The 16,634-nt window shown below is 41.2% G+C and overlaps 1 protein-coding gene across 4 annotated transcripts in view; it reads right to left on the minus strand.

Annotated features, from left to right (window-relative positions):
• Positions 1-10,989: 10,989 nt before the first annotated feature.
• Positions 10,990-16,634, minus strand: part of LOC118502818 (protein CREBRF homolog) — a 31,444-nt gene continuing 25,799 nt past the window's right edge. For all 4 annotated transcript variants that reach the window (XM_036035469.1, XM_036035468.1, XM_036035470.1 and 1 more), the window contains one exon: positions 10,990-16,555. In XM_036035469.1, coding sequence (XP_035891362.1) covers positions 16,452-16,555 — 104 coding nt within the window. In that variant the 3' untranslated portion in view covers positions 10,990-16,451. The remainder of the gene's footprint in view (positions 16,556-16,634) is intronic.

The raw sequence follows: 16,634 nt of genomic DNA on the forward strand, positions 1-16,634 counted from the left end.
TTCAGTATGGTACACCTGATTGCAGCCATCGAGCTACACCGTAGGCAAGGAATCATCTTCTTTTTCTTGACTCTTATTGTTGAGTGCGAGACCTACATCCACATCAGACTCCGATATTGGCCACCTAATATTGGATATCTGCACAGCCAAACATCTCTGCTAGCTGGTGGTTCATTCTCCTTCTCAACATGCCCAGCTCGCTTGGGCCGCACATAGGCAACAAGAATATTAGCGTTCTCCGCTAACATAGCCCCAGGACTCATACCCGTAGAGGACAGACAGAGTATTTGTCTAGCCTGAAAAATGTGTGTCAATATTTCACTGCTGGGTTTACTTATCTAATGCTAGGATCATTCCAAAGCTGCAAAACTCCTTTACCATCTCGAGATCATCTCCGTCAACAGATATTTCTTTTTCTACTCGGACTTTATCAGGATCAGAGCCTCCGGAAAGCAAGTACTATGTATTCGTTTTATTTATCCGCAGCAGCATTTTACACCTGGAATTAGGAAGAAAATCGATCTATACTCGCCAGAGATCGTGTAGATCATCATAATCATGTAAGACAAAAAATAGTTTATACAGCTTAAATAACCTTCATCATAACACCCTACAACCGACATCAAGGTATGTTACGAATCCAACTATTTCTGGCTATATCAGGACGAATATCATTACCGGACCTCGTTTCGCGAGACTCTTATCGTGGTCCTTTAAAGCTCGGAATATAAAGCGGTAATGAGCTAATGATCTAGTGTTGTTGTTTAAAGAGAATCAAGTACTTTACTGTGAGTCTTTTAGTCATCTTTTTTTGTAAAGCTTTAGACTCTTAAACAGTGTTCTTTACTGTGACTTTAAGCTTTTCTATTGTAATTGCCTCTAACCCTCTCTTACATGTTTCCAAACTATTGACAGAACCCACGTAAGCTACCGTTTAGCAGTTGTAATAGGCCCACCGTGAAATGCCATTCCAATGACAATAAATATTTGCCGGTGGCTTCCCAGCAAACGTGGCCCCTAAAATGCTACTGCAATTGCCTTGGTACCGTAGACCACAGGCCACGGTTGGTCATAAATCTATTTGCCCCAGCCATAATTTGTCAACCGACGAAGCGTGAAAAACAATCGCCCCGGACCTCCTTCGCCCCTCGGTGAGTCTCACGTGGAATGTGTGTTGCATTAAAGCTATCACATTAAAAGCCGTGTTCAGCCGGTAGCCATCCACCATCCAGCAGTTTAAGTGCTCCTTTCTTTATGTAGTGCTCAGGCAAAGTATCACCCCTACGCCACTCCCAGGTCCCATTCTTGCCCCGGTTGTTTGTGTGCTAAGTTGCTCCCACGGATGCAGTAAAGCATCCGAGCGAGCCAAGTTATGCTCAATGAACAACATTAGCCGGAGACGATCAGCCAGCCAGCGAACAGAAGCAAACACAGAGAAGGGAAAGTGCGATGGTGGTGATGGTGCATACGTGGGAAAAATATGCTTTTTTCTCATCCCACCCTCCATCGTTCCGCTCGCTATAAACAAACATATTATTTTTCCCGAAGGACACATTTTCCGTTCCGCCGTAGCAGCAAGCGTTCGGACGGTCGTCGGTGTGTGATGGCGAACTTTACATTCGGTTCCAGCTTGGCGCTTCCTTCGGCTGACCTTTCCTCGCTTGCTCGCTGTTGGCTGCTTTAGCTGAATATTTTCTCCAAACACATCACAATGTGTGAATGTATTTGCGATGCAAAATTAGTCACATTCGGTTCTTTTTTCTGCGCTCTCTTTCTCTCTCTCTCTCGTACAGTGAAGTGATCGTAAAATTTACGTTACTCCAGGTCTGCCAATGTGGGATGGCCAGACTGAGCGAGACGCTTTAATTTATTGACTCTAATAAGTAAACAAAGCCGACGAACGGAACGAACGGGAGCTGATCTACGATCTACGTTTCTCGTGGCCGTTTCGTAGCCGAACATAAGGACATGTGCAAGACCACATACCGAAACTTCACCTCAATTTAGTGCCAATAAAAGCTGTTCCAATAGCGACGATTGCTGCTTAGTGCCTGACAGTCGGACACTTAAGCTGTCGGGCTCAGTAATCGAAGAAGACTCTCGGTTTGGCTGGTTCGGGTTTTTATTTCTCCAGGTGACAGATATACCTTGCAGTGGTCATATATCAACATGCAACACGCATCCCGGGGGTTGGGCTTGGGCGTTTGCAGGAGAGAAAAAAAACCAGAACCCTATTCAGACACCAAACCCCGAGTTCCAGATGGTGATGATGGTGTGTAGAAAAAAATCAAGGCCCCAAAAACTAAAACTCTCCAAAACAATCCCGAACCCCGATCGTTGGAAAAAGTGTCCAGCTGAACGTTTGCAAACGTTCGCAATCAAACGTCCCTATGCCTCGTGTTGGCTGAGCCTCCATTACCGCCTTTGAATAATCTGTCAACATGCGAAACGAACCGAATGTCTAATCTACCCCCATGAGCGCACCAGCACACCCCGAAAAAGGGATGTGTTCTGCAGAAGCGAACCAATGCACCGACATCGGTTCAAGGTAGAGCAAACAAAAAAAGTGGATTGTCCGCTCGGTGGATCGATTGATTACAGCAGCAAAATGTTTACGTTTCCATTCAGCACTCGGTTCACTGGGCGACTGGAAACGATACTACGTGAGGAGTAAGGCTGGAAGCAAAAACAGGCAGAAGATTCTTTTTGTCCAACTCTATTGCTACACCCTACAATGGTTTGCCATTTTGCGATAGGTTTCGGTAAGCTTCTAATTGAATAGTCGGCATTAGTGTCGTTCAAACTTATACAGCGTGATAAATTGTCAATCAGTTGGAAAGTATAATCAAACAGAGGGATAGAACTATCAAGCTTTGGGCAGGTAAGTATGATGCCATCAGAGAATCAGTGCTAAAGGTCAATGGTGCATATGACAAATGCCATAGGGATTGTATCGCATGATTGCAAGGCGTTTCATGTTCTCCATCTTTTATATAGTACCTACCACTTTGGGGCTTATAGAAGAGAGGCTTAAAGCGGAACACAGGACTAAATAGTGCTTTTAACGCAAATCGAGAAAGGAAAACTAATGAAGTATGTGTCTTTAACGGCAACTCTATTCGATTCATCATTACATTATTAGGCATCACAACGTACAATACTTCATGCAAATGGAGGGAAGTTATCTGTCTGATTAATTTTAGCAAAACGTTTTCCCAAAATATTTTTGAATGATCAATTGTTATAGCAACTCCATTCTCTTTTCCAATTAAATTAAATTATAGTTTTCATTTAAATTTTAATTAAAGTCATATTATAAAGATTAATAAAGTATAAAATTACGTCTATTAATGTTTACTAGCGTGATTGTTATCTCTGTGCTTTGCATTATGTTCTACTGTATGTTGTATCGTTATTGAAAATAGTTTTTTTTATGTTTAACCCATAACAAAAAACACAAAATCAAAAGTAAATAAAATTAAACCCTATTTGTGTTACATAATGCGCTAAAGAGATAGAATACTTAAATTGAAAAGCGAAAGAGGCCCCTTTGAATATGCCCTTTGTATGAGACACCTTGGGCTAGGCTCCTTACAAGCAAGATCCTTGAGTTAGTCACCCTGAACTAGATCCCTTACACTAAATACCTGAGACAAGGCTCATTGGACTAGGTCCCTAAGAATAAGCCTCTTGGACTCAGCCCCATGGACTAAGTCACTTTGAATAGGGCTTATACGAGCAGGACCCTTGAATCAGCCCCCCTGAACTAGGCCCCTTGCACTAAGGACCTGGACTAGACCCCTTAAAATAGTCCTCTTGAACTAGGCCCCTTGGACTAGGCCCCTTGGACTAGTCCTCTTGGGCTGAACCCTATGGGCCGGACGCCTTGTGACAGACCCTTTGGACTAAGCCCCTTTGACTAGACCCCTTACGAGCAGGACCCTTGAACTAGTCCCTCCGGACTAAGCCACTTACATTAAGGTCCTGGGACAAAGCCTCTTGGTCTAGGCCACTTAGAATATGCTGCTTGAACCAGACGCCTTCGAACATACCCCTTGGACTAGGCCCCTTGGACTTAGAAAACAACATTGTTATTGTTTTGAGCACCTCTTACAATAATAAATATTTATGGCTCGGTTAGCTCTGTTATTATGAAAGGTTATTATAACATTTAGTTGTGTCAATATTTTTTAAACCGCAAACCGGATATGAGTGTTGTTTCATTCTATTATTGGAAAACCGGATATGAGCGAGGTTTTATTCTATTGTTTAGCAGCGTTGCAGGAAATCGATAAAATTAACAAGAAATGCACAAACTACAAGCTTCTTCATTTGGCTACCTTAAAATCATATTCTACATTTTTCTGTCTTTTTGACAACCAACTTTGAATAATTTCGCTATGTTTTTATCCTAGAAAGGCCAGGAAGAAAAGGTTGTGTAGAAATAGAACTCTGGGAGGTTCGGTGGTAAAAATGGCGGCCTCAACGGCGTCAATCTTCATACGGCAGGACCGGGGCTCAAATCCCATCCGAGCCGTTGCACCAGGACTGCAACAGGTTATTCAACTACGTGGTATCATTAACTCTAGTATACCAAAAATGTCAGGCATGAGCTTATTAAGAGGTCGTTAGACCAAGAAAAGAGAGAGAGAGAAACCATAAAAGAATACCTTTTAAAAGACGGTATACCTTTTTAAATTTATATTTAAAGCACTTCACGTAAAAAGTAGACAAACACGAATAAAATTTGAAAACTTCAAATAAAAAATGACACCTTTTGATTGAATTTAAAAGTGTCATTTGAACGCTTTTTTGAATTATTATTGTCAGCATTTCTTGTACCAGCTGAGTATAAAAAGCGTAAGCCCTTGACCTTTTCCCGCCATTGACGATACTGGGCAGGGAAGAAGGAGAAGAAAAAGGAGGGCAAACTGAACGGCATCATCCCCCACATTTTCAATCAATGTAAATAGAGCTTCCGGTGAATTTTTTTCCCCGGAACTAGAATGGTCGGAAAATCACAAAAATGATGTGGAATAGTGCAAATTTGCGCTCCATTTGTCATTCCAGGCCCAGCCCGATACAACGCGCTCAATCGCAAAAAAAAACACGGTTCCATTTTTTCGCCGTCCGCAGTTGCCCATCTGCGGATGCGACCACCCGACCAGCCATTTGGTTAATTAAGTCCGTCTGCTTTTCCGGTTCCGGACGTTCTCGCTCGCTCTCTCTAATCTGTGTCTGATTTTTTTTTTTTCGAGAGTCGAGAATAGTTTTGTTTGCTTTTTTCCTAATACTTTTTATTCCATTTTCATCCACCCACTTGCCCGGTGCTTATCGGTATGGTGATCACATGTACGACCGATCGGTATCCGGACCGAGTGCGATAAGGACCACCTACATCCGTGGCTCTCCGTTCGCACGTTGCTGTCCCTTCCGGGGGGGATCTCATCCGAACAGCTGTGCTGAGCTTTCGGCACTGTCCGATTGTGTTTGACCAGACCATTCTAGGTCCGGTTTTTTTGTTGCTGGAGTCATCCGGTTTGCCCGTACAGTAGAGATTTATGTTTTCTTTTATTTTGTCCCCATTTCCACACAACTATTCCAATGCTCTGTGTCTGTGTACATTGGAGGTCCTGAGGTTTTTTTTTCTCTCTCACTCTCTCTCTCTACCCCCAACACCCACAGCTTATGCACCGTCACGTCCAGCTGCACCTGCACTAATGCACTCACACACACACACCTGCCAACTGCATCCGACGAAGGACCAAACCCGTCACCAGGTTTTGCCTGGCGGGGACGTTCCAGGTTTAAGTGCGCCGGCCAGCCGGAATAGCAATTTTCATTTCCGCTCCAGAACAAACAAATCCATTAAAATCCGACACCATATTTTGCATTGCCGAGGATTTGGCCACCTTGCTTTTGGTGGGTGCATTCAGTTGCTTCTGTTGGATTTGCTGCACCACCAGTGTCGCCTTTGGAATGGACCGTTTCCAAACACCTTTCAAGAGGAGCTTACTCTCCTTCTCTCTCTCTCTCTCTCTCTCTTCGTCTCTCGGCCTGCAGGTAACATTTTCCAAATATTGAACCCCTTCACCTCACCAAATTTTTGCTCTGAACCGAGAAAATGCTTTACCGACTTGACCCAAACGAACGATTAAAAAAGAAAGAAAGAACGAACCAAACAGAAGCTTTCAAATATTGCTCACGGATTGGCGCGAAGGACACAACAGGCGGTTCACAGTTTGGCCGCGGAAAACCTTACCTCAAACGCGGGTAAAGTTTTGGCGCGGATAACGAGGATGAAAGTGCCCCTTGAAGAAACTGTTTCGAATCAACTTTTTTGACCGACGCGGTGAGAAAAACCCCCCTGCCGCTGAGGAAGAAATGCAGCTGTGCGATCGGACGGATGGAACTCGGAAGTTTGAAGTCAAAGTCGGTGACTTCCTTCCGTTGCACCGGAACTAGACGGTGAGCAGCGTTGGCTACACACACACAAACACACAAAGACGCTCACCAGCTTTGGACGGTAGCAATGGACGGGAACTTCACAAAGCTGCACAAGACACAAGAAAAGCGCAAACCTCCTAGGTCTCTCTCTCGCTCTCTCCAGTAAGGCAGTAAAGCTGTCCAAAGTCACACAATCTCCGGACGGTGGTGAAAAGTAATGGGCATGTGGGTTTCATAAATTTTGCCGAAAATATTGTTGGAAAGATCTTAGTAAGCTGGGTAACGGGCTGCATGCCGCACCAGGCGAACGGTACCGGTGTGATCATTGTTATGATCTTTTAAAGTCTGGAAAGAGAAAATTGTCTTCTTGCAGGAGAGAACTTAGATTCTTAAAGCACGTTCGTTGTTGTATGATTTTAAAACTATTTTTAAAACCCTTAAATTTATACTTTAAGCTACAAACTTTTAGGTGTTGGAACTCTAAAATAATTTCTGTTTAAAATGTTGTTAAAAATATTTTACTGAGCTATTCTTACATTTTATTTTAGCTCCTTCACATCAGCCGCTCTGGTGGGGTTATGTACTATCTCATCTTGTGCATATCCCGAGCATTGGCTAAATTGATATACTATATATAAAAATATATTCACCCCAGATACCGCTAAGCTCATTTACGCTGTACGTAAAATTTTGTTTAATTTAACCTTCTAAACACCCGTTAAAACCAATGTTGACAACCAATTTACAGTGACGGAAAAGATTATCATCCATTTGCAGACCTAGACTGCTTTCGATGCCTACAGTGACTGATAATAGAATAAGACCACTCTCGAATCTTATAATAAATGTCATATAATTATAACAAAAATTGTTGTTGAAATAGCCATATCATAAATCGATAGAATAACTCTTCTAACTAACGGAAAATCCATTATTTACAGGAACCGTGCTAATTACGATTTAAACATGTAAGGAAGAGATGCCTGAATAAAATTGAAGAAAGCTTGACATTTTAATTTTTTAGGTCTCATTTTACTGTCTAGTGCCGAAGTCGGAAGTTTTTTCTCGAAGTAGGCTGGACGGTGGGATGGTGGGGCGGTCATCACACGGCTGGACAGGGGTTCAAATCCCTTCCAGATCCAAAACGCCTCTCCGTACCGTAGGGCTGACTACGGGTAAAATTGAGTCACAGAAAGCGAGAAATGGCAGGCCGAACCCTTTCGAGATTGTAGTGCCAAGGAAGAAGAAAGTTAGATGGTTAACAAAAAAGACCAAAACTGCGGTACAGATATTCCACATTTGTAAAAATCCTCTATTGTTAACTTGATCAGGAAAAACGTGTACGAGCAGTTTAGCATTCCAAGCCAGGCAGTTGTGTACTCCCATGACCGACATTGATTGGTGCGAAATGTATCTGAAGCCTTGGGCTAGAGATCGTGTGTTCTTTGTGACACCTAGGAATAGCTTAAGGGTCGGAAAATATTGGTTGACGAGCCGAATGTAGTTCGGATATTGAAGAGCCCTGGTCTAGCGTATACATATTGGACTCGTTTTCATCGAAATAACAAAACAGATTCGAGGTAAAAGACTCGAGAAGGCCCTCCCTAGAATCTTTTGTGTGCAGCACTGTGGCCTGTCATTTGTATAAACATTGTCATAGTTTGATATAAACATTGTGCATTGTTCCCTAATACTGTTACTGGAAAGCGAGTAGAGCATGATAATATACATTGTAAGAAGTTATTTGAAATGTTGATATTCTTATTTTTCCGGTTTTTCTAAATATCTATGCCCGTTAACAAGTATACATCGAACCAATGTTCCGTCACCGTGTATGGAGCACCGTGTATGTTGTAAGCCTGATTGGTCCCTCCCAGCGTGACCAAAAATCATTACGTAGCTTCTGTAAGCCAATATAAATTGTCAGGATAGAGGGAGGGGGATTTAATCAAATAATAAGCATTATTTCATTCGACTTTATTCAACCATTTTTGACCACACTGATAGCACACTCTGCAGCATTCGCAACGTATACAGCGGATTGCATACATTCAGGTGTAAATCCTACAGTGCCTAACACATTTTGTCAGGGGAGGGGGGGGCCTTCTCGAGTCTTTTACCAGATTCGATAACCTGAATTGATTACCAAAGATGGTACAGTCTTTCAAAGAGCGTTTATTGATTTTCATAAATAAAGTAATCTAAGTTATTTTCAACGGGTGTTCAAAATGTTATGGTCTTACTTTATTGTCGATCACTGTAAGGATCGAAAGCAGGAGCAGAAGCAGAAGAAAATTTAAATTAAATTAGTGCTTCAATTTTGTTATGTCAAGTATTTTGCATATATTTTCTTCACAATGATAAAAATATCTAAGAACTTGAAGTGTTTTTGTTTGAAAAAAATAATTCAATTTGCCTAATAAGAATCGATGGTCTTATTGTTTTATCGGTTACTGTTCGTTTAATCAGTATCATTCAACAAATGCCACTTGGAAAAGTTTTTACTCTTTTTCATCAATTTAATATCGTTTTTCTATAATTCCATAAACAGATATTTACCAGCCTATACTCTAAGAAAAGCAGACAATTTTTAGTCTTTAGACCATAACTTCTAGTAGGATGTTTCAACATTGAAATGATAACCGTTGAACGCAATCTGTGCAATCAGCCGAATTGAAGCATCTTCCACCGACATTAATATTTAGCTAACCTTATTTTTATATGCTTTAAATAATGTCTAATTATCCTCTAAGCTCTACCAACTTCAACGACACATAATAACAAAAATCTAATAAACCAGATCATCATAATGATACTAAGTCCAACACCGACAAGCCAATGCCGATACTTAAACAAGTGCTGCCATGTTCCTTAAGAATGTGGGCCACCCGCTTCACCATTCCTCGTTTCCCCGTACCTTCCAATACCTTTTTTATTGTTTGTTTCGCTCGCCGGATATGACAACGAAACGTAGCGAAACCTTGCGCTTTTTTGTTCCCGTTTTGCTTTTACTTCTGTCTGGCCGGCACCGGCAAGTTGTCCACTGTTTGGAAGATAATTGATTAATGTTCGGTGAACCGTTCGGACCGTTTTTCCTTCGTTACCACCTTCTCTTGTTCACGCTTCCTGCCTGCCACCCTTCCTTCCTGCCCCCCATATCTCCTCCGACCTAGTGTGGCCCATATGAACCAACGCGTTTCCATCCCAATCCAATCAGGGAAAGCGTTAGCGACCATGAACGTCTACACAACTTCATCTCCCGGGCGCGTAATGTTGCGGATCATTGCGGATCAGCTCCATAAAACTAATTAATTGCCATGGGTGGACAATGCGACCGGTTTCGGCCAACGCGGGCCCGTTCACCACGCTTACCACCCAATTAGGTGGTGCGATGGCAGGCACAGCTTAACCTTTACGGCTGTTCAATTCACCCAATTTCGATTAGTTCGATTGTTCGTGGTTGTTTTGCACGTTGCAAATGGGGCCCCACCAATCGGTGGTTTGCCACACTGCATTAACGGGCCAAGCGGATTTTATATTAACGGGCCTGAATTCTGATGCTGCTGATCACACATTTGAAGCGTGTAAAAAATAATTGTGTAACGTTCATTTTAAACAAGGCTAATGAAGCGAATTAAACCCAATACGGTGGTGTTTGATACAGAGAAGTATATTTCTAATCCATTTAGGGTAATTGGTCCTACGTTCGATTTAGCACGAAATTTGAGCATCATTCGAGCATCGGCCTTTTCAAGGACACACTCAGGATAATGTTGGGTACAATTTGTAATTGCTATACACAAATTTATTAGAAGCCATCGTTTGGTACAGTGATCAATATAATGAAAAATACAATCGTCTCAAAGAATAATTTTCTTTTTTAACTTAAATTGGGAGACATTTTTTAATATTTAGGGGCAATGTGAAATTCTTTTATAAATTGGTCATTTTGGGCATCGTTCTAACAACAGCCACTCCAAGGACACAAACAGGATAATGTTGGGCATCGTTCCTTCTGGGCCTTTTCCCTAGAATGTTATAAAAATTGGGGTTATTTATTCTGCTATAAGCTATAATAATTTTTAGATATTTAATTTCCTCAAGATTTTATAGCAGTACAGAAAATGGGTAAATAAATCAAAAATTGCAATTTTTTAGAAAAATTACTTTATTGTTTTAATTTACCAGCGAAAATGATTATAAATGATGCCAAAAAATACGAAAAGCCGAATGAAACTCTATTAAGATCCATCGAGAATTTTATAGGACATTCTGCTATAAATTCTATCATGCCATAAGTTTTTATACCCGTTCTATGGTTTCTATAAAAATACATGCATCCAGAACAGCAGGGTAATTAAGGACCATTTACAATTTAAAATATATCCTTATAACGGCTCAACTTTCCTGGCACGTTTCCTTAGAATGAAAAAAGATAATATCCATTTTTTAATTAATATTTATTGAACAAAGAATGCCAGTAAACCTGCAATTAACGAGTCAATCAAACGCTTCTCAAAAATATATCAAAAACGCATTAAATTTATTTGTACATACAGTTTTTAGTTCCTTTATTATCCATTACAAGTATCTCAGATGAAAGTTTTATTGTGTTTAATCCAACGTAAGCACAGCTATTACAATCCTTCCTTCCTTACTTACATCCCCCTGATTCTCACCCAATGCATGCAGCATCATCGAAACCTCTTTCTCGTAGTCGTTCGTATGATAATAGGGGGGAAATAAATCTTAATCGCAAAACAAACACACACACACACGCTATTCATTTCCACAATCCTTTTTTCTTCAAAATGTTGTCTTTCAATTCAAGGCGCGTATTTTCGTTTTTGCCGTTGGCTGATGGATGATATAGACATCTTGTGAAAATATAAATCCCAACCGGGAAAAAAACTGAGTAGAGGAGTGAGTGCCTCCATTGCGTTTACATGGGAAGGTGGAAGTTCTGTTTTTTTGTTTTTTTATTTTCCATCTCACTTCTGAGATTATTCTTGTCCGCTTTTGGTGAATAGAAAAATAGGAAAAATCCGTTTTATAAAAAATATACACATCTTTGCGTTTGGCAAACGACAACCTCTCACTTTTCCAGGGGGAGGGGGGTGGTTTCCCACCTCCCCCTAATGCAGTCCTTTTCCAAATTGGTCATTGCCTTTTTTCGCTCGCCTGTGTGCCGGTTGTTTCTGAAACACCGCATTACTTGCTTTACTGGGTTGAGTGTACAATGGATGAGTGTTGTTGCTGCATTTGCTGCATGCTAACGTTTCATATGGCAATCTCAATATAGTATCAATCACATCACACACCGGGTATTACACACGCTCTACATTCTAAATGATGTGCTGGGCTGGCGCCTACGGCGTACTGCTCCCCTGGCTCGACACAACCGATAAATCGGGGGGGGTCACCCGATTAAAGGCGATAAAGTTTCACTTTCTTACGAACAAAAAGGGATGCATTTCTTTGTTTTTAAAAAAAAGTTTCGGTTTTTTTGTTTTTAGTGTGGATACACACACTCGTAGGTTCCACACGTGTACATTGTTTCATTGTGCTGAGGTAGTATAGTAGAGAATCGACCATGCGTTCGATGCGCCTGAATTGATGCAATTGTGTTACAAAAGCCTGTTAAGCCGCTCTCTTTGTGTAGCTCTTCTGTTGTCCTTTCGCGCGACTACGCTTGTTCCAACAAAACGAACTGTCTACCAGGTACCTGTTTAGCAAACTCGCACTACTTCTTCTACTCCAACTATACGCGCGTTCGGCCTCTTGAAGGGCGGTGGTTTCTAATTGCATTCTTTTGAATTCCTACAGGTGAAGTTGTATTACTCAAACCCTCACCATCCAGTACTATTCTGTTTTTGTAGTGTTATTTGAACTTCTTTACAATCAATCTCTTAAACCCTTTGCAATGTTCGCGACAGAGTACGGGAAAATCTTCACCCATGCTCATGGGAGATAAGGCAATCCAGAATTAAAGACTTCGAGAGATAAGTGTTTCCGATCGACCTCCTCTCGCTTCGATATTATGATACGGCTAGGAACATTTGATTTTTTTTTTTTGCATTTTTCCATTTTTCCACACACTTCCTTCATTCACTCAAGCCTTAAAATCACCTTTTTTTCACCGGAAACGCTAATCGTAAAAGCATAAGAAAATGTTTTAAGTAATCAAACACAAAGCCCAAAATCGTAAAGAGCATTATAGCAATTAGACAAGACGGGTTTTAAGAACTGGAGAAAAAAAAAGCACGAGCAGCTTTCATATTAGAATCGAAATATGTATGTGTAGCTAGAATAATTGGAAAAGACTTTTTTTTTTGTTGTTTTCCCTTTTTCTTTTGAATTTTGTTTTCCAATTTCCTTAACATTAGCTTCATAATAATCAGCAGCGGCAGCAGTTGTTTGGTAATCATCAAACTTCATTTGTGGATCTTCGCTGCCGCTAGAAGGATACGCAATTGTTAAATTTTATAGGTTCCTAAGTAAAAGTCATGTTATTTGAAAGAAAACCCTAGAACGTGATTACGGTAAGAGATGCATAAGCCTATACAACTACCACACTGGTAATGGGAGTGGGTTAGGACTCTCTCTCTCTCTCTCTCTCTCTCTCTCTCTCTGCTCTACATTTTCAGCTGATCTGTACAAAACCAATTCTTCAGAATGGACCATCATCATTAGGAGGTAAGTAACTGAGTAAATCGAACCGCTTCAACATAATCCCACCACAAGCATAATCACTGCTAACCGACCCCGGATAGCGTCCTCTTGTACTCGCACTTGTTTAAACAAAACACCACATACACACACACCAGACTGGGAATGAAAATGGTAAAGAAAAAAGGGGGTAACAAAAAGGCCAAAGGCAAACCAAACCAAATACCTTCAACACACCTAAACCGAACGCTGGTGGCCCAACGCCGTAACCCCACACACGCTCAAAACGCTATAATATATTAAAAGAAAATCACAGATTGTTTGCATAGTTTTGTAGTTTGCTGCTGCTGCTGCTTATACCTGCTGCTGCTGGGTGCTGCCAGACACAAACACACATACCGCGACCGGTAGCAGTGCAGCCCAATTCCACATCCGTAGCCGGATTTCTGTTCTTGCTTCATACTCCAAAACAAAACAAAAATAAAAACAACCCCGGTAAGGATTTGTGCTGGAATACAAATAAATGCAGTATTGGCAGCAAGGTTGGTGTACGGGAGACAAGTTGACACTGGGAAGAAGTATGTTACCAAAAGAAACATGACACATATCACAACAATTCCTGCCTTTATAACCTCACAAAAACACGTGATCTGATGTAAACACAGGGTAATCGAACATTTCAATTGGAATTGTAAAACAAAAAACAAATTTTTCCATTCACTTGATCCTCCATTACAATGGGGACCACCACATACACCCCTCTTCCTTTCGATATCCCTAGCGGCCCGGTGGAGGGAAAGGAGGATCGCTCCTTCCTCGGGGGTAACGCTAGTACCTAAGATAACCAGAACAGTCAACAGTACTGATTGCTGCTTAAGGTACACATTCTAAGCTCTCTCTCTCTCGCTCGCTCTCCAGTCCCCTTATTAAACCCCTTATTAAGTGAAAAACGGGGGGGAAAAAAACCTTGATCACACTTTATGTATTTTTCGAACAGTTGCACCTCTTTCTTAACAGTTGCCTTCCTCCTGATGGGACGACCTCCACGCACAACGCACACACAAGTGCTTAAAGAAATTGCTTAAACAACTACTATGATAAAGATTTCAAACTCGAAAGGGATAGAAGATGGAGAAAGAAAGTAACAAAACATCGCACTCGTCGCGAATCAACCACCCAACAAGAACATTATGATAAACAAACAAAAAACGAGATGAACATTATTCTGAGTAGTAGTAGCAGTAGTAGTTGGTAGTAGTAGCAATGTAGATAGTAAAAAAACGTGGAGATAGAAAAATAATAATTAGTTACAGCATCTAAGCACTTACAGAACTATTGGGTAGTTGCTTCACACACGGTTTTTCGTTTCGCTTCAACCTTACAATTCCTATCACTAGTCAAGCCTATCTATTCCCACGCGCCACTCGCCCCCTTTTCTCTCACCGATCCTACAAGGATACATCATCACGCGCGCGGTTGTACAACACAATCATTGAGATAATTGTAAAAAAAGGTTTTATATGTGTATACATATAGATATATTATGTTTGTGTTTGTGTTTTACTCCAGGGTAATCATTAGGTACATACGTTATCATTTATCAATGGTTATCGATTCGTGCGCCTGGGGGGTGCCTACATGTACAGGGTTGTCATCTAGCTTAAAACTCATATCCTCCTATACACACACACGTCCCCGCGTCATTATCCTTACACACATTTGGAGCATGGCTTGTTAAAAGAAAAATGGGCAAACAAAACTCCTCCCAACCTGCCGTGTGTCACACACACACACACACACCGGGTCCACCACCTCTCATACGTATTTTTGTTCCTGAGCTTCATTTCGTTTTCTGTACTGTTTCTGTGTGTGTGTCTGTTTGGGATTTCCTTGTACTGCACACGTGGTTCCCTCTCGTTCGCGCACATTTTGGTCGCTGGATGGATGGTATTGTATTGTATTGTATGTGTGGCACAAAGTATGATTAGCATGGTGGTCGCGTTTGACGCGCCACTTGATCTCAGTCCGTGTATGGTTTTTTCTCCCGTTTTTCTTTTTTGTTAATGATAGTTGGTTATACCGGTTACCGATAATTGTAGTGTTTTTTTTACACAACAGTGTCTTTTGTTTGTGTGTGTGTGTATGTTTGAACTTGATTCAATCCGAGTTTTGGGGGTGCTCGCGGCGTATCGTTGTAGTAGGTAAAAATGTCAAACAACAACCGAACACTAATTTTAAACGTTCGCAATCTTCTTCCACGCTTCCTCTCGATATGAAGCGCTAATCTGTGGGAAAAATTGCCGGAAACAATGTTGAATCGAGGTGAAATCTTGTACCTTGATACTGAAGGACAGTAGGTCGTGCGGCGGGTTTTATGGGATGAATTAGCGAAATGTTCAAACCATTTTTGGGATTCTTTTTTCTGAACGTGGAACAGATTACAGTTCTACCTGAAGATATTCCACTCCATCTAAAAAAAAAATAAAAATCTTGAAAAGGCTTCAAGGTGTTCATCGCGAAACCCCTGTAAGAGCATTATGAACGGAATCTATTGTTTCAAGTTACATTTTTATATTGTTTTACAGCAGCTTTGGCTGTGAGTGGCTTGCAAACATTCTTATAGATTAGCGCCTTATGTGTTTTTATAATTTTCTTCAAAAAAATATTAACTCAACAAACTGCCTTCTCGAAGCATCGTGCGATCTTACACAATTTTAACAAATTGCATTCCAATTTTTAAAGAAACATATAGCATCCTTACAGTACCGTACGTATAGATAGTCTTATGTGTGTATATAAAGAAACATACGCGTAATCATGTTTACACTCGCTCGAATATCATATAATGACCAAATTGGTTGCTTCCCGCCCACTATGTCATACAAAAACGGTTCGATTCTCACTTTGCAAAGAAAGCAAAAACTTCTTCTCCACGTGCAAAATATCGATATCGTCTTAGGTGGTACTAATGTCACGCGCTCGCGCTGTTCTTCGGTTCATTCGGAGTGATTTTACCTTTACCACCTACATACACCTCTGCCCTGGGGAGGAGAATGGTGGTGGTGACAAGTATCACTGTACCGCGTGTGTGACGACGTTCGTCCCTTCGATGTGCACTATGTGCCCAGCGCCCTTATGCACTTCTTACATCCAACAGGCTTATGAGCCTGACTTTTATAAAGGTATATAGGTAGTTTTAAACAAAACGAAGGTAATTGGTTGCTTGCTTGTTATCTTACAGTCTCATCGATTCATCATCATCATCCTGCGGTAGAGTATCCGCGCTCCACACGTTCGACATCTCTCGCGCCCCGCGTAACACACATTCGCCCGATCTAGAAATGCTCCAACACCGTATCGATGCTGGTGTTGTTGCCCGTCCGCACGTTCTCGAGCATTTTGTTAACGAATTCAGTCGAGTTGCCAGCAATCTTTATCTCTGTAACGGAAGACGAAAATGGATGATCAGTGGTTGAATCGCTTGAGAACCGCATTCCGATTCGGTACTACTACACTTA

The sequence above is a fragment of the Anopheles stephensi genome, chromosome 2 (genome assembly GCF_013141755.1).
Source record: "Anopheles stephensi strain Indian chromosome 2, UCI_ANSTEP_V1.0, whole genome shotgun sequence".
NCBI lineage: Eukaryota > Metazoa > Arthropoda > Insecta > Diptera > Culicidae > Anopheles > Anopheles stephensi.